At 38.0% G+C, this 20,750-nt stretch overlaps 2 protein-coding genes across 2 annotated transcripts; one reads left to right on the top strand and one right to left on the bottom strand.

Annotated features, from left to right (window-relative positions):
• Positions 1 to 855: 855 nt before the first annotated feature.
• On the bottom strand, positions 856 to 5,763 carry chmp3 (charged multivesicular body protein 3). The gene is made up of 6 exons (XM_053632070.1): positions 5,609 to 5,763; positions 5,188 to 5,248; positions 4,854 to 5,033; positions 4,539 to 4,660; positions 3,462 to 3,576; positions 856 to 2,685 (listed from the first exon to the last, which is right to left on the bottom strand). Exons 1-6 carry the CDS (start codon positions 5,651 to 5,653, stop codon positions 2,549 to 2,551), a joined length of 660 nt encoding a protein of 219 aa, XP_053488045.1. The 5' UTR covers positions 5,654 to 5,763; the 3' UTR covers positions 856 to 2,548.
• A 2,492-nt stretch (positions 5,764 to 8,255) lies between these two features.
• Positions 8,256 to 19,890, top strand: hspa4l (heat shock protein 4 like). Its single transcript, XM_053632063.1, has 19 exons — positions 8,256 to 8,712; positions 10,227 to 10,284; positions 10,402 to 10,542; positions 10,761 to 10,883; positions 10,963 to 11,062; positions 11,604 to 11,737; positions 11,885 to 12,129; positions 12,309 to 12,385; positions 12,468 to 12,619; positions 13,268 to 13,374; positions 15,433 to 15,566; positions 15,974 to 16,170; positions 16,411 to 16,488; positions 16,596 to 16,739; positions 17,121 to 17,246; positions 17,403 to 17,510; positions 17,786 to 17,905; positions 18,693 to 18,854; positions 18,955 to 19,890. The coding sequence occupies exons 1-19, from the start codon at positions 8,606 to 8,608 to the stop codon at positions 19,114 to 19,116; spliced, it is 2,475 nt and encodes an 824-aa protein (XP_053488038.1). The 5' UTR covers positions 8,256 to 8,605; the 3' UTR covers positions 19,117 to 19,890.
• Positions 19,891 to 20,750: the final 860 nt, after the last annotated feature.

A 20,750-nucleotide genomic window follows, 5' to 3' on the forward strand; every position in this document is an offset into this window, starting at 1 on the left:
TTTGTTGTTGTTGTTGTTGTTGTTGTTGTTTTTTTTTTTAAAAAAAAAGCCCTGAGTCATGGTTAAAGCCAACACCCTCCTTTTGATACATAAAATGACAATGAGTGAAAAGATCCAAAGGTTATAGAGCCTATCAGTAAAACAATACATTTGCATTGTGCGAAGAGCAGTGCATGGATGAGATTCAGTGCATTAACATTGTACAGTCCCCTCCGAAAGTATTGAAACAGCATGGCCAATTCTATGGCATTTAACAAGGTGCACCTGGGCAGCAAGAAACACCTGTCAGTCACATGTTCCAATATTTTTGATCACTTGAAAAAATGGGTGGATTTAAACAAAAGGTGCCATGCTCCAAGTTGTTTAACGTATCTAGATGTAAATATCAGGAAATGAAAGCTGAAATACTGATCTCTCATCTCGTTCACCTTTTGCTTTCAAACCCAATTGTCTTGAATGTATAGCGAAAACAACAGAATTGGCCTTGCAGTACTTTCGGTGGGGACTGTACCGTATATGCTTTTAAACATACAAGCAAGAACCCACACAATCAGGAACAATTGTTTAAACCAAATTCTCAGAGGATATTACATACCCAGCTATCCACAGTGAAAAGGAAGGCTGTAGTTACCTCAAACACTGAACCATTAAGTAATTTAGTCCTGTGTTACATTAAAGCAAACTAATTAAGGCCCAACATTACAAACACATAATTAAACCACACAATTCAATTGACTTACACAACACAGGATTATGTGAGAATGCCCATTTTAACAACACAGAAAACAACATGCATTTCTATATTAAGAATGGAAAACACAATATTTGAATTGTCAATAAAAAAGAAACATCCTCTAAATTGTTCATAAAATTTTATTCTTAAACAGCCCTGTGTTTACAAAACACATTTCTTTATGTGCACTCGGCAGGTATTTACACATTGAAATTAAGCTTTCAGTAAGGATTTTGTAATAATTTCAGGAACTCATCATGAAGCATAACTAATTGGTGAATGAAACTGAATTTGTATAAAATATTTGCAGCCAGCTATATGACGTTTTTGTATATGCATCTTCATGAATGGGTGTCATAACCACATTTTAGTGCACAGGGAAAGAAAACTTTTAACGCCAGAATATAACACAAATATATTGCTGTAAGAGATAGCAGTCTCATGCTATAAACAGACAATATGACAATTTTTATATAGAGATTTATAAGAGAGCCCTACAGGATCACACAGTATGGCATGTAAGGAAAAAGCCCCATGTCTTTGATGATGTCTTTTAAAGGAAGAACTAACAATCTCTGCTACACAAGGTCACATCACAAAAACATTTTAGTGATAGTGTATTGAAATAACCGTGGCTTGTGATTTAACACATACATACAGTAAAGTGTTAGAGATGATTTATGTAAACAGTGGCTCAGGTCACACATTAACAAACAGAACCAGGGCCAAAACTAAATCTCATTAAGAGTGAATTTTGATGTATGTCTTATAGGAGGTGCTTTTTCTCCAAACATGAAACATTTGTTTATAACATTTATTACATGCTGTATCTTTGGACGGAATAAAACAACATAAAAAAGGAAACAGATACAGTTACAAATAGTGTTTACTTGTCTCATGAACTCTTTTGGATGCACAGAGGTTTTCCCATGAAACCAAAGTATTTTAGAACATTTTGAAAATGTCAGACTTCTGGAGTGCTCTTAATAACAGTAATATAACTCAACGCAAATTTGGAAAGGTGGATCTGAATTCGCAAGCCATTAGCACCTATTTTCCCCTTTCACAATGTTGGCTGTGGTGCAGTGGCTCTGTGTAAAAGCTACAGTTACCATAACAAGTCACAGCAATGCATGGTTTTCATCAGCCCGGCCAGCAGCCAGATCACAGAACCATTTACATACCCTAGCGGGGCTTTACTTAATATAAAATTAAGATAAACACAGTCAATATCTATATATTTATATAAACCTTACACATAATGGCTGTTAGGAGTTTCTCAAATTCAGTAAAACCGCATTTCCACTGAATGATTACACAGAGAAGAAGCATTCGCTTAGACACCAAATAAGGATAGAGAAAGCACAGTGAAGATAAAGACAGAAGGATAGAGACCGGCATGATGACTGCACTGTACAACAGATCCTTCATCATGTTACACAGCTATAGGCATACACAGCATGGACTAACTTAAATCACTGTTTAAAGCAGAAATGACAGATCGTGTTTAAATAATTTTTTTTTAATAATAAAAAAAAGAACAAAATTAAATTACCCAGCAGCCATAACAAACTGCTTATAATTGCTGTTCATTTAACCCTTTCTGTTTAATTATGTAGGCAAACAGTTTTTGCTGTATTAGTGCTTCTCTTGGTCTTGTTTTCTCTGTCAAACTATTATACAACCTGTGGATACCAATTCAGTCCGTATAAGGACATACAGAAGAAACAAGACATTAGAAGATTAAATTCATTGTAACTGAGAGGAGATTTCTGTTTATGACTACAGAGATTTAGAAGGAGTAGCTATAACAGTTTAGCTCCTCAGTGCCGCTAGCCTAGACTGCATTTCCTCAATGTCTTCCTCTTCATCTTCGGAGGCCGCGGTTGCCCCAACTGGCTCCGGTTCAGGAAGAGCGTCTGTGACTTTGCTGGGAGCTTTTCCAAGAGCGCCTATTATTAACCAAAATAAAAAGTTTTAAAAACATTCTGAATCAGATACTGTTGGTTGTTTATATTAAAACATGCTTAAATGTAGGTCTATAAAATTAATTTAAAAAACAAGCCATTTAAAAACATTACAAAAGCAGGCCTAACCCTAACCGTGACTCTTAGTTAAGTATCAGAGTTGTTGATTCAAGACTGTATGAAAGATAAAGCATCATATAACTGGAGCACAGTAGGTCTTGTGATATGATATCAAATGGGCATCATGGCTAAAGGTAGATTTGGGAATTTTACACTGAATGAGATCAAGGTCGGTTCCTGAAAGAAAGGGGTTTGGTTGAGAGTGATCAATCACAGCAGTGGGAATGTGTGTCTTATTTTCACCCCCAAAGTCTCAAAATTCAACTAGACTCACCGGGAGTGACAGCAAAGGGCGAACGCGTGTCATTACTGAGTGTGCGCAGAACAGATGTACACTCGCACAAATAGCTTTGTGTGCACTTAATTCGCAACATCTTGTACTCTCTGTTACCCAAGCACTTTCACTAACATGGTTCCACACGCTGGTATTATACAGTTTAAATGCCACAGGTGTGGGTATAGGAATGGGAATTATTGCTGAATGGTTGCTTTATTTTTATTTTAATGGTTGCTTTGTTTTGTAGTGTAGCTTTTCTTTATTTTGCCAAATAATTTTACACTAAATGTTGTACCAAGTGAAGTCTAACTTATGGCGTCAATTAAGACAGGCAGAAAACTGTGCAAGAATTTTGGTTCCTTACCAGCTGTGACCTCATACAGGATCCTATCAACCTCAGCCTCTGCTGCTTCCTCCATTTCTTCCTCATCCTCCATGCCCTCAAGTGTGTCCTCCAGCATCTCTTCTATAATACCCGCCTATACAACATACACAACTTAATGATGAAACCACATAAAACAAATAATACCATGAATACTGTCTGTTCTAGTGGAATAAATTAAGTAATAAAAGTCTTTAAAGTTCTGTCATAAATTTCTTTAATGGGGCCTAGGAATGGAATGCTATTCCCATGGATGTCAGTATAACATGGTACCTGCTTACGACTAAATTACATAATACAGCAACAGCACTGCCAAGATCATGTCATGATCTACATCAGTATATCATAATGTTGAAATGTTGTCAGATGTGTTTTGTGTTAAAACATACACAAAGTGTGACTGTGTGCCACATGAAAACAAGATTCTGTTTCTTTAGAGTTAAACTGGAAAAAGCGTGTAATATTACGTTCCTGAAACTTTTCACTGTGAATCTTAGACATTTAAATATATTTGATCTGAAGTAACTTTTTCAAATGTAGGTTTAAAAAAAATATTCAAGAAGTAAATAATTAAGCGCTTTATATTCATGTTGTGAAAACACAGACTTAAATAAATCAGGCTAGGGAAACTGAGGTTAAAAAAAATTCCATGGCCTGAATTTTATGTACCACTGCCTGAACCTGACATTTCAAGACCTGTATGAAAATAACAGTGTGGCTCACAGACTCAATATATTTAAATATCTAAATATAATTTTTTTCAACATATTACACAATATTTTATTCTTTTAAGTATCACAGATTCTGGTTCAGGTGAATCTGATTTAAACTATTTGATAAACATAAAAACCTTGTAAATCAATCATATTTAACATATTTATGGTTACCCTGAGATTTGAGAATCTAAGGACTGTGTCCTGCAACCTATATGTTGTGGCTGTTATGCACGTTGTATTGTTTGCCTAATCATCTAGTTTGTGCCGTTGTGACAAAAAGACCAAAATGTTGTAATCATTTTTTTTTTTTTTTTTGTGATTGAATTTCGGGTGAGTTTCAGACCTTCATCATTTCCTTTGAGAGTTCCCTCATGGTAGCCTGGATCTCTGGGATTTTTACCAGGTTCTGCATGGCCTTCATGACCTCTGTACTCTTCTGTAATGCACCAGCCATTCTTAACACAGCTGTCACGACACCGACACAAACACACAAACACACACACACACACACACACACACACATACACACACATATATATATATATATATATATATATATATATATATATATATATATATAAAAAACTATGCCCAGTTAAAGGGTTTGGTGTTGTGATTGAAGGTTGCATGGTGTAGGTAAGATGTAGGCCATACTCACACAACTGATTCTTCATACTCAGAAGCACCGAGTTCATTTGGGCTTTGGAGGCATAAAGTTTACTGACTGCTTTCTTTGACTGAATCATCTCTTTAGCAAGTATGATGCACACGTCCTTTTGTCCCTTCTTAGCTGCATCCTTGATCGATCTCTTCACTTTCTCCTCCTCCCTCTGGATATCTTCAAAACGATAAAAACTTGCATATGAAAACTCACATCAAGCAGGCATCTCAAGCACAACATTCCTTATGTGAAGTGGCTATTAGACTATTATACATAAGAAATTAAATGAGAATAGTGTACATTTTCATTACTTTTATGTGGCGAGACTCACCTCGGATTTGTCTGTCAATCACTCTTACTTCCTTCCGTATTTTTAGTGACCACTCATTAATCTATGAGGAAAAGTGTACATTATTATATTTCCAAACCAGAATGGATCAGCAACAGCTGAATAATTAAAATAATTATTTGTACTATACATTTCAAAGGATCCTGCCTGTACCACCTGCCTGTGAATTAGCCATGTTTAACGATTAGTACAACAACCAATTAGAACGTTACTTTATGAATCATGCAGTCTATGTGATTAATAATGTTAGAAAATAAGAGTGGTTTGTTCATCTAACTACCCAAAGTTAGCCAGCGACGTTAGCAAGCGAACTACTCCGCCGTCTAACTAATACTCTTAGTGAACTCCATGGACTGCAACAAACAGCTTTCTAGACATCAGAGTTAATCCCGAATTCACCTACCAGGTCTTTAGGCGGTTTTTCTTGTGTTTTCCCGAAAAGCCCCATCCTGAAACCTGAAGTCTAGCTAGCTAGAGAGCTATCGAGGCTGTCAAAACAACACATTACAACTGTTCTTCCCCATTCCAAACAGGCTACGTCACCCGCATGAGGTCACTTCCGGTTCTCGTGTCCGAGTCACCGTGCAGAATAAAAGCGTGTTTTCAGAGCAGACTGGGTGAAAGTGTGAAAATCCAGACTTAAAGGGTTACCGCACTATAGAGTTTCGCTTTCTGGCTCATTTAGCACATCTTAGTCAACCCATTAGCTGATCACAAAAACCTTCCTGGGCTGAATTTGGTGTGAAGAGGGGGAATGTTTAAATCTCTGTAAGCGCTGTTGCTCTACCGGAGCCGAGCTTGACACAATTTTGCAGACTGAAATAAAGTTGGTTTGACGATGGAAGTTCGATATTCGCGGATATGCGGAAATAAAGGCACCGTCTCTAAAGTTACATACGACATTGTTATACACGGTTCTAACTTCAATAGCATTTGAAGGGAATGACTTACAGTCACAAAAACCAACTGTAAAATGTTCATCTAGTTGTCAGGTATGAGAAACACCTTTTAGATTTTTGATATTCATTAAAATAAGCTATTAAATCACATTTAAATTAGACATGAATCTCACTGCAGAATGTGCCCATACAAAATATATACAATTTTTTAAAGCTCAATAGCATTTGAAGGGAATGACTTACAGTCACAAAACCAACTGGAAAGTGTTCATCTAGGTGTCAGGTATGAGAAACATATTTTTGATATTCATTAAAATAAGCTATTAAATCATATATAAATATTGTCATGCATTTTATTACTGCATGGGCCCATACACAAAATATACCATTTTTCACCTTAGGCGAGATTACTATTGGTGACCTGCCTAGTTTGCCTATGCCTAGAAACGGCCCTGAGAATGGGGGAAATGCGATCTCAGTGATTTTGATTTGAGTATTTCAGAAACTTCTGTTCTGATCTCCTGTGATTTTCGCACACAAATGTCTTTAGAGTTTACACAGAATGGTGTAAAAAAATAAAAAGTAAAAAAAAATAAAAATAAACATCAAGTGAGTGGCAGTACTACAGGTGGAAATACATTATCAGCAGTGGACCTGACATGAATAATAATTCAAATAAGCACTCTTTACAACCATGGTGAGCAGAAAAGCATTGCAGAACAACATTGAGATTGAGAACATTGTGCTACAATAGCAGAAGACCACATTGGGTTTCACTCTTGCCAGCCAATAGCAGGAATCTGAGGCTACAGAGGGTACAGGATCACCCACACTGGACAGTTAGAGATGGGGCGGCATTCATCATTGTGTGTAAACTCTACACTGACTCCACTAAGATCAACGGTTTCTGAAATACTCAAACCAGCCTGTCTCCAACAACCATCTTATGGTCAAGGTCACTGAGATCACATTTTCCCCCAATTCTGATATTTAAGATGAACATTAACTCAAGCTCTTGATCTGTACTGATATGATTTTATGCTTTGTGCTACTGTCACATGATTGGCCATTTGGATAATTTCATGAATGTGCAGGTGTAAATGTGTTCCTAACAAAGTGTACAGTGAGTGTATGTCTGCTTTACAAACTTTTGCTGCATGGTGCTAGATGGAATATCTTGCTGTAGCCTACATTAAAAGGGGCAGACTAAAGCATCTGAGTGGAATTTAGATATTCCATGCATTTTTCTGCTGTGTTGCCTTCAATTTATTAAATGGATTGTTAATATGATTAGCAAGTGAACTTTACCTACATTTATAGAACAGTGATCATACTTATGAATACAACCTTTAAAAAAATCCTCTTAGAAAACATATTACCCGGCAATAATCGACCCTGCTAAAGCTAGTCAGCTAGCTAAATATGCGCTACCCTGACAGGAGTTTTCTAGGATGTATTCATATATGTGTTGCCACCATACAGTTCCAGGGTCCCTGGTTTGATTCCTCTGGGTTCTCTGGTTTCCTCCAACCTCCAAACAAGTCTGAAATGGCCCTTGTCATGAATGAGTGGGTGAATGTGTGTGCGTATACTGCCCTTTGATGGACTGGCATCCCATCTGGGGTGAGTTATTCCCACCCGATCCACTGTGACCCTGCTAGTTACAGCCTGAAAGTTAGCTTCATTATTCCATCCATCCATCCATTTTCCATACCGCTTATCCCACACAGGGTCGCGCGAGGCTGGAGCCTATCCCAGAGAACTCGGGTCACAAGTTGCGGGACACCCTGAACAGGGTGCCAACCCATCTCAGGGCACAATCGCACATACACTCACACACCCATTCACACTCTGGACAATTTTGAAATGCTAATCAGCTTACTCACAGCTGCTGTGACTTCCCCCCTGAGCTTTATTATTATCATGGGGAAAATTAGATGTTAGCAATGCTAGGCAAACAATTTAAAAGGTTACTCATAGGTTATGGTACTTATAGGTAAAAGTATAAAATTGTTACTATTATTATTATTATTATTATCATTATTATTACTACTACTACTACTATTATTATGTTGGTTGACCTAGTGACAGTTTTGCGGTCTCTCATTGGTCAATCAGGTACCCGGTCAGTCCTGGTGACGTAGCAGCCTGTCTGTCTTGCGAGCTTCTAGATTTTTCCTCCTTATCTCTCCCGTTGCACCAATCGAGTTGCCGTTCTGTGCCCGCTATCCAATCATAACGCGCAGGGGGCGGGGTTACATTTTATTCCAGTGCGCAGTGTTACCGGTGGAGAACATCAGTGCAGGCATCGAGAATGCGGTAGAATCGTCATGTTTTAGGATTAGTCTAGAAAGGGCTGTCTAAAGCTTATCTTACATAATAACTAGTACCTCTTACCTCGGATTTATCTATACTGCAGATATAGTCACTTATTTTAGATTAACGGTGGCAAGGTTATTCTCATCCAAATTATAAAACATAAGAGAAAATAAAGCTTGAATATGTCTGTGGTGGGTTTTGATGTGGGTTTCCAGAACTGTTACATCGCTGTTGCCAGGAGCGGCGGCATTGAAACCATTGCAAATGAATACAGTGACAGATGCACTCCGTAAGTACATCAGTGTAAAACGATGCTGCTGTAGTTTGTTACGCAGTGTTTTGTGTTGACGAGCTGCTAATGCGCCCAGTTACACGGGGTTTGTTTGTTTTTTTGTCTCTAGCCTAATGTTTGGTTATTCCTATTTGACACATTGACCTGTATGTATTTTGTATGATAGAGGTAGAATTGTAACTCTAATTGAAATGTAAACGAGAAGAGGTGTCTCCTTCACTGTAACTCCTTCACAAGTGCAATGACTTCTGGGCCAACGCTACGCCCTGACTGAGGTTAAACCTGTGTTATGGTGATGGCTGTCTGGAATAGGTTATTACTTTGGCTTCTGCACTGTAGCCCATCAATACTCATGAATCATGACTCATTTTGATTCGTTGCTGTTTAGGTTGCTGTAATATAAAAATGTTTACCTTGTGACAAAGCAGTCCTTGTGTTCAGAGCATGTTGCAGTCTGCATGCAGGGAAAGTGGTGCTTGTTTTATATTTTTTAATTGTGAAAGCTAACAGAACTAATTCTCAGGTATTCAACAAGCTCCTGATAAAATATTAATAGTGCGGTTACCATTACAGCACTTTCAAAACGCTACATTTGTGAAAGCAGGTTGAAGGTGCTCTCTGAGGTCCTGACCTGTTGTCTTAATAGGTTTGTTGTTCCTGAAGGACATCACTGACTACGTTTACATGGACAGCAGTAATCTAATTAGTGACCTTATTCTGAATAAGACAATATTCTCATTAAGGTGTTTACATGAGTCGCTTTTAGAATACTCCTTTCTTGTTCCTGTTTTACATGTTATAGAACATGGATCGATTAACGGCACACGACATTACGTCTCCGTGCCACACTGTTCGACGTTCCCTCCAGAATTTCACGTATCAACATACAGTTCGTCTTCGTTATAGTACCGTATAAAGTTTTGGGTGTTTGATTTTTAACTTTACGAAGCTTCAAGTGCAGTTAATTATTTGTCATGCTATACGTGCAAATAGACGACTGCTTGTAGCTGTGAGCTGCGTCTGAAACTGTGTACTTACCTACTATATAGTATATAGAAATACATGTAGCTCGCCTACTATATAGCAGGTACGTACGCAGTTTCAGACGCAACCGTGCTCCCTTGTTTGCCGTCAAATAGTTGAGCACTGCCGTGTGTGTATGTGTCCTGTCGCACAATGCGGTGAAAACTTCCACACAATGTTAATAGTGTGATTAAGGTGTGTACATGTCTGTAATGCACTTCGATAATGTGACTTAAATAGGAATACTCCACATATCTTAATTCGATTTGTGTTTACTTCGAGTATGACTTTAGTTGGATTAAGGTAATCAATAATCGCTTTTTACATGGTAGTTTCTTAATCAGAGTATTGTCTTAATCAGGTTAATATCGGATTATTGTTGTCCATGTAAATGTACTGAGTGTCTTTTGTGCTGGACTATGATGATTGCAACATCAATGAATTTATAAATATATATATATATATATAATTATATTATTTTCCCACAGGGCTTGTATTTCTTTGGCATCTAAAAACAGAACCATTGGAAATGCTGCAAAGAGTCAGGTACAGAATGATAAGCTATTGTTTTCTATTCTAGCGGTAGATTTGTCTTGTCAGAATATAAACCACCTACAATTTGGGAATTGTGACATATTGAACATAAAGCGTTTCGTCTTACAGATCATAACAAACTTTAAGAACTCAGTCCATGGCTTTAAGAATTTTCATGGCCGAGCATTTGACGATCACTTTGTTAAAAATGAAAAATCCAAGTTGCCTTACAGTCTTCACAAGCTTGCCAATGGCGGCACTGGAGTAAAGGTAAGGTTTAAATGGTCCACACCAGATATTTTCTGTCATTACTGTACACCATGAATATGTAAAGCTCTGCTGAAACAGATATGCAGAGAGTGCTCTCATGTTGTTTTCACTCTTGGTGTATTTGTTGTCTGTAGACATAGATAATTAGCCATGTACAATTCATGGAGTCACTTCTGTATCAAGGTTATGAAAAACTGTAAATGCCATTTTTTTTTAAGGTTCATTACTTGGAAGAGGATAAGGTGTTCACCATTGAGCAGGTGACAGCCATGTTGCTCACTAAGCTGAAAGAGACTTCTGAGAGTGCACTAAAGAAACCAGTGGTGGATTGTGTGATTTCTGTAAGTGATAGCAGTGTTTTCCCTCACAGAAAACTGTCCATAATTTGTACACAATTCTCATGAAAAAATTTTTGTACAGGTTCCTAGTTTCTTTACTGATGCACAGCGAAGATCGATGATAGATGCTTCTCAGATCGCTGGGCTGAACTGCTTGAAACTAATCAATGACACAACAGCAGGTTTGTAAGGGAAGACATGCATTTTCACTTACATCAGGAACTGACATTAATAGAATGCATCCTACTTGCCATCCAACATGTTGCTGTCTATGGCCATGCATTCATCTTGAACTCATGGTGAGCTTTTCAGGTTTGAAATCTCAAGTATAAAATTACAAAGATACAAGAAGTGATTGAAGAGGAATTGTTTTGCATAGACAGCCATGCACAGAATATGACACAAATGCTTCAGTCATCCAGGTCATTAGGAATGTTGTATCACATGATCCAGGCATTCAGACATGATTTTCAGCACCAAGGACAGCACTGTCAGATCTCGCTCTCTTGGCAGCAACAGCGATGTTGGTCTTCCTTGTTAATGTGTAGTTTGATGTGACAGTGATTGTATTATGTGCAAATACTAATATACTGATACTGATATATTATTAACAGATAAACCAGTCATAAACACATTGTGCTTTGGGCTAAGTATTCAATCTGAAATTGCTTTCCTGTAATATTTCTCTGAGAAATATTATTTCTCACTGGACTTGTGTTACAGTGGCATTGGCCTATGGAATCTACAAGCAAGACTTACCAAACCCAGAAGAAAAGCCCCGTAATGTTGTGTTTGTGGACATTGGTCACTCATCTTATCAAGTGTCAATTGTCTCATTCAACAAGGGGAAATTGAAGGTCAGAGGCACATTCAGCCTTGTTCAGTGTATTTTGGATGTTGTTTGTAATTTGTAATTGTATTACATAAATGCTCTAGAATACATTTCCTACCCCATCTAACTGTTTGCACAAACTCCCATGAGCCCTGTCTTTCCCCTTCCACAGGTGTTGGCCACAGCATTTGACCCATATTTTGGTGGGCGTAACTTTGATGAAGCACTCGTTGAGTATTTCTGCGAAGAGTTTAAAGGCCGTTATAAGTTAAATGTGAAGGACAACCCTCGAGCCCTGCTGAGGCTCTACCAAGAGTGTGAAAAGCTGAAAAAGCTCATGAGTGCCAACTCCTCAGAGCTACCACTTAACATTGAGTGCTTCATGAATGACATTGATGTTTCAGGGAAGATGAATAGGTAAGGCCACACAAGATCAGTAGAGTCATACTACACGATTAAAGAAGATAATGAGGGTGTAACAGATGTCTCTGTTTGTATTTTTGAATCGATCATATTGTGTTACGTGTCTTTCACTGTGTGTTTTTTAGTTTTGGGAGTGTATTTCTATATTCTATATTGTGGTTCTGATTTGGCAGGGGCCATTTTGAGGAGCTCTGTGCCCAGCTATTGATGAGAGTGGAAGCACCACTTAAAGCTGTCATGGAACAATCAAGTAAGTACAAACAACAAGTAAAATGACTTTGCTTCTCACTATAGATATGCATCAAAGGTAACTGTTTTCTTCTATGTGGCAGAGCTAGGCAGAGATGAGATCTATGCGGTTGAGGTTGTTGGAGGTGCTACTAGGATTCCAGCCATTAAAGAGAGAATCTCAAGGTTCTTCTGTAAAGACATCAGTACCACCCTGAATGCAGATGAAGCAGTGGCACGAGGATGTGCGCTACAGGTAAAGAGTCAGTCAGCAGAAAATAGTGCACACCAATTAAAGGTCACTAAGACTCTGTATAGATTTGGCTTAACTTGAAGTTTTTCTCATGAAGTAGACAGATGGACACAAGTACGGGTTTTTCTGGATTTATTAAAACCAGTGCAGCAACAAACACTAAGGCTTGGCAATACTCAGACATGTGAGGCAGGAAAATGGTCAGATGATCAGCAAATAAGCATTAACTAGAATAAATCAGCAAACATAAAGCAGACAACGGTCAAACACTAATCAAGACAAACAGATAAAGACTTTGCCTCATGACGGACACAATACTGGAGCGAGACTTTGCAAAGCAACACATAGAGTTTAACTTATTTAAAGGGAGTGATGCCAAACAGGTGAGTGGCATTAATAATCAGGTGATTTGAGCAGTGAAAGCAAGTCAAGTGATGAGGTAGAGGACTGAGGATCATTGGAGTTGTAGTCTGGAGATTAATTCTCCAGATATACCATGTTTAGCAATATGAAGGTTTCTCAGTCTTAACAATACAAAACGTTTTATTGTGCTAATTAAGAAATAGCAATTTTATGCATATGTATGTATGTTTGTCTATATGTTTGGTTGTTTCAATGTGTGTGTGTGTTTGTGTGTGTGTGTGTGTGTAGTGTGCAATCTTGTCTCCAGCCTTTAAGGTCCGTGAGTTTTCTATCACTGACGTGGTTCCCTTCCCAATCACTCTTCGCTGGAAATCTCCCACAGATGAGGGTGTTTGGTAAGAGCTATACAAATTTGAAAAACTATTTAATTAATAGACAAAAGATTTCTAGAAGAAATATAATTAATGTGGATTAAATATGTTACTAAATGCTATCAGATGTTTTTTATTATCATTTCCTGACCCTTTGGTGGTAGAGTGCAGCATTCTAAACTTAAATAGATAGTTAATTATATGATAGATTATTAATAGTGTCGGTCACTAGCCTTTTCATTTAGATTAAGTGAAAAATAAGGATGTTCAGTTTTTGGAGATAAACAAGTCCTGAAGTTATCATAGCCAGTGATGGCTGGTCCTGATGAGAGGGCTAAAATGTAATATTTATCAATAGCAGAAGCTGTTAGGATTGAGCAATGCATTGTACATCAAACACATAGGAATGTTGTGATCTCTCTCTGTCTCACACACACACACACACACACACACACACACACACTCAAAGGCAGATAGGCAACTGCATTCATGATTTTTAATTTTTGTTTAAAGTATTTCAATTCTGTAATGCCCTACAGCAGTGGTTCTCCACCAGGGGGGCATGGAGAGATGGGAAGGGGGCACAAATTGTTATCAAGGAAAAAAACAAAGACAGGGCATCGTTCGGGGACTCTGTGAATTTTATTGCTTTTCAAATAGAATGTGCATAAATGAAAAACCCCGTATTCCCTCTCCCTCTGTATTTTCTTTTTGCTGGGGAGAGGCGGAGCTTAGCTGCCTTTTATCTAGCTGTCAGTGCAGACCAGTGTTGCCAACTTAGCGACTTTTCAGACCTCTTAAGGCTTGGGGGGGCTTTAGTTACAAAAGGTGCTCTACTGGATTGGTGCCCTGTTTCCTCCAAATACCAAACCCAGAAAAGTTGTAACCCATTTGTTTAAATCAAAACCCACTAACCCACTAAACCTACAGTTCTATTATCTGTCCTTTTGTATAACTTGTACTTTGATTGGACAAGGTGTACTTAGAATACTTGCTTTTAGTTTCTCCTCCAAAGGCATTTACACCCACCACTCTATTTCACATCTATTTCGCCTTCTTTATCAATCAGCCATAACTTTAAAACCACCTGCTTAATATTTTGTAGGTTCCCCTTGTGCCACCAAAACAGCACTGACCTGTCGAGGCATGGACTCCACAAAACCTCTGAAGGTGTGCTGTGGTATCTGGCACCAAGACGTTAGCAACAGTTCCCTTAAATCCTGTAAATTGCAAGGTGGGATCTCCATGGATTGGACTTATTTGTCCAGAACATTCCACAGAAGCTCAATCGGATTGAGATCTGGGGAATTTGGAGGCCAAGTCAACAGCTTTAACCCTTTGTCATGTTCCTCAAACCATTCCTGAACAATTTTTGCAGTGTGGCAGGGCGCATTATCCTGCTGAAAGAGGCCACTGCCATTAGGGAATACTGTTGCCATGAAGGGGTGTACTTGGTCTGCAACAATGTTTAGGTAGGTTGTACATGACAAAGTAACATCCACATGAATGCCAGGACCCAAGGTTTCCCAGCAGAACATTGCCCAGACCATCACACTTCCTCCACCATCTTGTCTTCTTCCCATAGTGCATCGTGGTACCATCTCATCCCCAGGAAAGCGATGCACATGCACCCGGCTGAAAACATGATTCATCAGACCAGGCCACCTTCTTCCATTGCTCCATGGTCAGGCAGTGGATATGAGTCAGCATGTGAACTCTGACCAGTCCTTAAGCTTGCCCATTTTACCTGCTGTCAACACATCAGCTTTGAGAACTGACTGTTCTCTTAGTGCCTAACATATCCCACTTCTTGACAGGTGCCACTGTATCGAGATAATCAACGTTATTCACGTCACCTCTCAGTGGTTTTAATGTTATGGCTGATCAGTGAAGTCACTGCTGATGAAATGTTAAGGGTGCATCAGCAAAGCAGGCTAAGCAGCCCAAATGGATATTAAACAATGTGTGACTGACATGTAATTTGTGTGACATGGATAAACAGACCTTGAAAATGTTACTGTGGTCAAATACAGGATCTACCTCTGTCCTACTTATCTTTTTGTTACTGTTCTCTTTTCATAGTGAATGTGAAGTGTACAGCAAGAACCATGCAGCACCTTTCTCCAAAGTCATCACTTTCCACAAGAAAGAGCCCTTTGATCTGCAAGCGTTTTACAGCACTTCGCAAGATTTGCCGTTCGCAGACATCGCTATAGGTGGGATGTGTTATGAGGCTTACTGCAAATGTAGGATTTCTTATCCTATGAAAAAAATTGGTTTGAAATCTTATTTTTGATCTTAAAAATATCCATTCCAGGACTCAGATGATAGCTAGACACTTAGCTCTCATTTGACAGTCCGATATCTACAGTACCACTGATGGTATATCGGAGCTAAAATGGCTATGATCCGAGAGATGGGGTCCTTGTGTCAGAGCTTGTGCACTCCCTCTCTCCATTTCCTCCTTATTCTTCAGTGTGACTGCATAGATCCTTTTTTTTTTTATTGTACATCTTATTCGTCACCTCCCATCTTTATAAATGTTATTAATTTTCTCAGGGATTCTCACAAAGTAAGATAGCACAGGATACCTGAAATAATCTCAATTTCTTTGTCCTTCTAGGCCGTTTTACTATTCAGAATGTTATGCCCCATTCTGATGGAGACAGTTCAAAGATCAAGGTGAAAGTGCGTGTAAATGTGCATGGAATATTCAGTGTATCCAGCGCCTCTCTGATCGAGAAGCAGAAAGGTGAAGCGGAGGACGTTCAGATGGAGATGGAGCCCACAGTTCAGAATGACAGCAGGCAAGAAGAGCAGGTGGAAAAATAAAGCATTTTTCTTCACATGTATAGCAAAAATACCAGAACTTTATTGTAAATGTAATTATCAGACAGACATGGTGAATTTGAACTGACTTTTGAGTTTAACGTACATGTATAGTTGGGTAAAGACCTTCAGCTGTTCATGTGTGTAGGACTCCTTCAAGTCAAATGCTTTATATGCACAGGATCAGATGCCACTGATGTTGATGCTGATGTTTGTTTGTGTGTGTTTTAGACTAAAATGCAAGTGGACCAAGACACTCAAGGTGAGCAGCTCAATGACGAGGGGAAAGCACCAGGTTCAAATACTAAGGTACTTATAAACAAAATGCTTTTTGACACACCATGTTGTATAAAGGCCCAAGGTTCTGTATTATAAGGTTGTTGATGTGTTTACTTATACCCTCTGCTGGTTTAAAGGATGGTGCATCTCCTGAAAACCAAGAACAGGGTGCAGGGTCGAGCAAACCCAAGACAAAGGTGAAGAGTGTTGAGTTGCCCATCCATACCTGCACTGTCAGGCAGCTAGACAGAGAGCTACTTAACAGCCTTGTGGAAGAGGAAGTGAGTTTGATTCAGTTATGTTTAATTCATCTGACCCTAAACACAAAGCGGTAATTGCAGTTTGGTTTTCATACTTGGAGAAATTTTACAAATCAAAGCATTTAAAGATGGTGGAGTACTATTTAGAGCTCAGAAAATAAATATTAGTACATCAGTGGAATAGTGTTGGGCTCATGTAGAAAAATACTTAAATACTTTATCTATGTGTTGTCTTTTACTTCTCGTTGTTTTACTTGTGTACAAATGCTGACTATTTATACTCTAAATCATAGTACTATGGTAATACTCTAGTTGTCTCTGGTTACTGTGATGGTTAAAGAATATTGTGCATCCAAGGACATATTACATCTTTGTGACTGTAATTAACACTCTCCGTTTCAGCGGAAAATGATAGTTCAGGATAAGCTGGAGAAGGAGAGGAATGATGCCAAGAATGCTGTGGAGGAGTATGTGTATGACCTGCGAGACAAACTGTGTGGCATCTATGAAAAGTACATCACTGAGGATGTGAGGAAATCAGCTCTTTAATCATTAATGACTATGTCTTACAAAACATTATATAACATTATATAACATTAGTATATTCTATGAAGTGAATGTAATCATGAAAATAAGGCTAAAGCAAAATTCTGTTGTGCTCTTTGCTTTATGGGGTATGTGCAGGACAGCAGCAGACTCACTCTAGTGCTTGAGGATACTGAGAACTGGCTGTATGAGGACGGAGAAGACCAGTCAAAAGAGATCTATCTGGATAAACTGGCTGAACTCAAAGTAGGTATTCTAACTGTATAGGCTTTTTAAAATAGATTTCATTAATTTCAGTGAAGCCGTTTAGTTTTGGATTTAATTATATTACCCTTGTGGTTTCATTAAGTGAATGTGTATCATTTGACAGAATGGTCAAACTGGTTTCAATGGTTAAATCTCCAGCTTACAGAACCATGGATGACTTTTTTTTTTTTTTTTTGCTTCAGAACTGAGTATAGAATCTTACCTTTGCTTCTGTGCATACACTAGTATGTTTATATTTCTTTTTTTGTTTATAGAGGTTTGGTGGGCCCATTGAACAGCGGTACAGGGAGCAGGAGGAAAGGCCACAAGCTTTTGATGAGCTAGGCAAGAAAATCCAGCTCTTCTTGAAGGTTTTGGAAGCATTTAAGCAAAAGGTAAAGCACAAGGTCAGAGCACAGGGTCAGCCATGATATGGCACCCCTGGAGCAGAGAGGGTTAAGGGCCTTACCTAAGCTTAGATCTGTGCTAAGGTGTTGAGCTGCTGATATTCAGCTAACCTGAATGCACATGGCTCGTCAGAAATACTGTTTAAAAATGTAAAATATAAAGGAGTTTTAATGTTTGCCACTTATTTTGGTCATTGCATACTTCCATACGTGTTATTTCATACTGGTAATGTCATTATTTTTTCCAAAATAGCGGAAAAACCATGTATGAGCAAGTGTGTCCAAACTTATGACTGGTGGTGTATGAAAATCTGTCAAAGTCTTTTGCTCCCGAATATAATTGAAGTGTTTTACAAATGAGCTGTTATGGTAGTATTCTTCTGGGAGAAGTTTACCACCTCCCTTTAAAGTGTTCTATAATGGATTTTCTAAAGATCACTGCACTGCTGGGACTGGCCTAATTATTTTCATAATTCTGATTATTTTAATTATCCACAGCCTGCTAAGTCTGTCTTGTTTAGGTTATGTTCCCTATAGAACTGTGTGCACCCCTTATTATTAGTGTGTTTTATTTAAATACAGCAGCAAATATGAGGTACTGTAGTTTTGGGATTAAAGGTAGATAGGTGATAGAAATATTTAAAGAGACTTCTCTGAGGTGTGAAACAATTAAAATAATTCTACATTAGCTTTAATGAATGTTAAAAATGAAATCTCTGTGAAATGGGTGTTATGAGGTGTCAAGTTTGACAGCGGAGTATGTTTTGACTGTTAGGATGAACGTTATGAACACTTGAGCACTGAGGAGATGAGCACCGTGGAGAAGAGTGTGAATGAGGCCATGAGCTGGATGAACAGCAAGATGCTCGCTCAGAGCAAACTCAGCATCGCTCAGGATCCTGCAGTGAAAGTAGCAGAGATCATACAGAAGATTCAGGTGAGTGAAACTGTATCAATAGCATCATGTCATGACTCAAGCATGATACTGTGAACAAGTCTTGTCAAAGAGAGACTATCCTGTGTGTCTTTATCTGTAGGAGCTGGAGGAGATTTGCAGTCCTGTGGTGAACCTACCCAAACCCAAAGTCGAGGAGTCAGCAGAAGACATCACAGCTCACAATGGTCCAGCAGGAGGACATGGGGCTGATGGCAAGAACAACCAGCAGACTAAGAACCATGGAGAGATGGAAGTGAACTGAACTGCTTATCCAGCCTTGCTCTCATTCTCACAGAAGACTCCGTCAAACCCATGCAGCTGACTCCTAACCTGTAGCCAATACCACTCTGTCTCTGCCCACAACTCCGCTGGTTCTAGTTTGCACCTTTTCTTGTTAGTCTGAGTTCTGGTTTGTTTTTCTGTTGTATTTATTTCATTTTGGATTCAGTTTATACTTTGAACGTTATATCTATGTATAAAAGTAGGCCCAGAGTGAGACATACATTGATAGACTCAAATAAATTAGTTTCAGCTTAACAGTAAAACAGTGCTGCCACTCGGAACAAATATATGTTAAGACAATGTAATCGCTGGATTCTAATCAATTAATCAATCCCAAGTGCTGGCTGTGTCAAGAGATCAATTTTATTGCACAGCAGCAAAATAAATAAATAAAATATAATATGCAGTTATATATATGCAATGATTGATATATATTAGAGAGAGAGAGAGAGAGATAGATAGATAGATAGATATAGAAAGAGAGAGTGAGTATATATTTCTACATGAAATTCAAGGGTGTGTTGCCTAGGACTTTAATATAATATTAGTATAATATAGTAATTTTAATTTATCAATCAATATAAGGGTATATAGGGGTCCCATTGTTGAAATGGCAATGCTTCCAGCTCCAAGTTGTTATTTAGAAATAGAATATAAAGAGTTCTTTATTCAATTTACCTTTACTCATTCATTTCCCAATATCAAGTCCTGAGATTTGGCGGTGGCATCTAATAAAGTCTTTATGACCAAGGTCTGTTGGCTTTTGTAGAGGTGTGTTCTGTATTTACATTGAACCCTTCAGACAAACTGGATAAATTAACAGAAGGTTCACTGACAGGTTTCTGGGTAACCTATTAAGTGTAATATAGTCAATTTGCATTATTCAGAGGAGAAGTGTGACAGCAGTAACAAAAAAAATTAGTGTTCAAATTAATGCTTATGAACAGTAATATCATAATCTTTAAAAAAAAACAAAAAAAAAACCTGAGTGTCCATCACAGTGAACATTCAGTCTTAACCAATGTCAGGTTACTGTAAGCACATACTGTATCTATGGAGTTACACTGTTAGTAAGTCTGTTCTATTGTAAAGAAGAGCTTTCTATCTAATATCTAATATTTGGGTTCTAAGAATAAGAATGAATATCAACTCAGGAGGAAGGTAATTAATTAATTTTAGAAATGGTAAAATAAGAGTAAAATGTTCAAAATATAAAGGACTTTCAATATTACAATGCCCTCCACTAATATTGGCACCCTTGGTAAATATGAGCAAAGAAGGCTGTGAAAAATTGTCTTTATTGTTTAACCTTTTGATCTTTTGTTAAGAAAATTCATGAAAATACTCTACTCTCTGTGAATTTTTGAACAAAAGATAAAAAGATTAAACAATAAAGACAATTTTCACAGCCTTCTTTGATCATATTTACCAAGGGTGCCAATATTAGTGGAGGGCACTCTAAACATACAGTGGTGCTTGAACGTTTGTGGACCCTTTAGAGTTTTCTATATTTCTGCATAAATATGATGTAAAACATCAGCAGATTTTCACACAAGTCCTAAAAGTAGATAAAGAGAATCCAATTAAACAAATGAGACAAAAATATTATACTTG

The sequence above is a fragment of the Ictalurus furcatus genome, chromosome 9, assembly GCF_023375685.1.
Source record: "Ictalurus furcatus strain D&B chromosome 9, Billie_1.0, whole genome shotgun sequence".
Lineage (NCBI taxonomy): Eukaryota > Metazoa > Chordata > Actinopteri > Siluriformes > Ictaluridae > Ictalurus > Ictalurus furcatus.

What these genes read in the sequence shown, in the direction of transcription:
- chmp3 (XM_053632070.1), bottom strand. Translation starts at nt 5,653, where the DNA reads ATGGGGCTTTTCGGGAAAACACAAGAAAAACCGCCTAAAGACCTG. An exon ending in GATTGACAGACAAATCCGAG is followed by an intron (nt 5,034 to 5,187) that starts GTGAGTCTCGCC and finishes ATCGTTTTGAAG; the next exon opens with ATATCCAGAGGGAGGAGGAG. An exon ending in GAGTATGAAGAATCAGTTGT is followed by an intron (nt 4,661 to 4,853) that starts GTGAGTATGGCC and finishes GTGTCGTGACAG; the next exon opens with CTGTGTTAAGAATGGCTGGT.
- hspa4l (XM_053632063.1), top strand. Translation starts at nt 8,606, where the DNA reads ATGTCTGTGGTGGGTTTTGATGTGGGTTTCCAGAACTGTTACATCGCT. An exon ending in GAAATGCTGCAAAGAGTCAG is followed by an intron (nt 10,285 to 10,401) that starts GTACAGAATGAT and finishes TTCGTCTTACAG; the next exon opens with ATCATAACAAACTTTAAGAA. An exon ending in CCCACAGATGAGGGTGTTTG is followed by an intron (nt 13,375 to 15,432) that starts GTAAGAGCTATA and finishes CTCTTTTCATAG; the next exon opens with TGAATGTGAAGTGTACAGCA.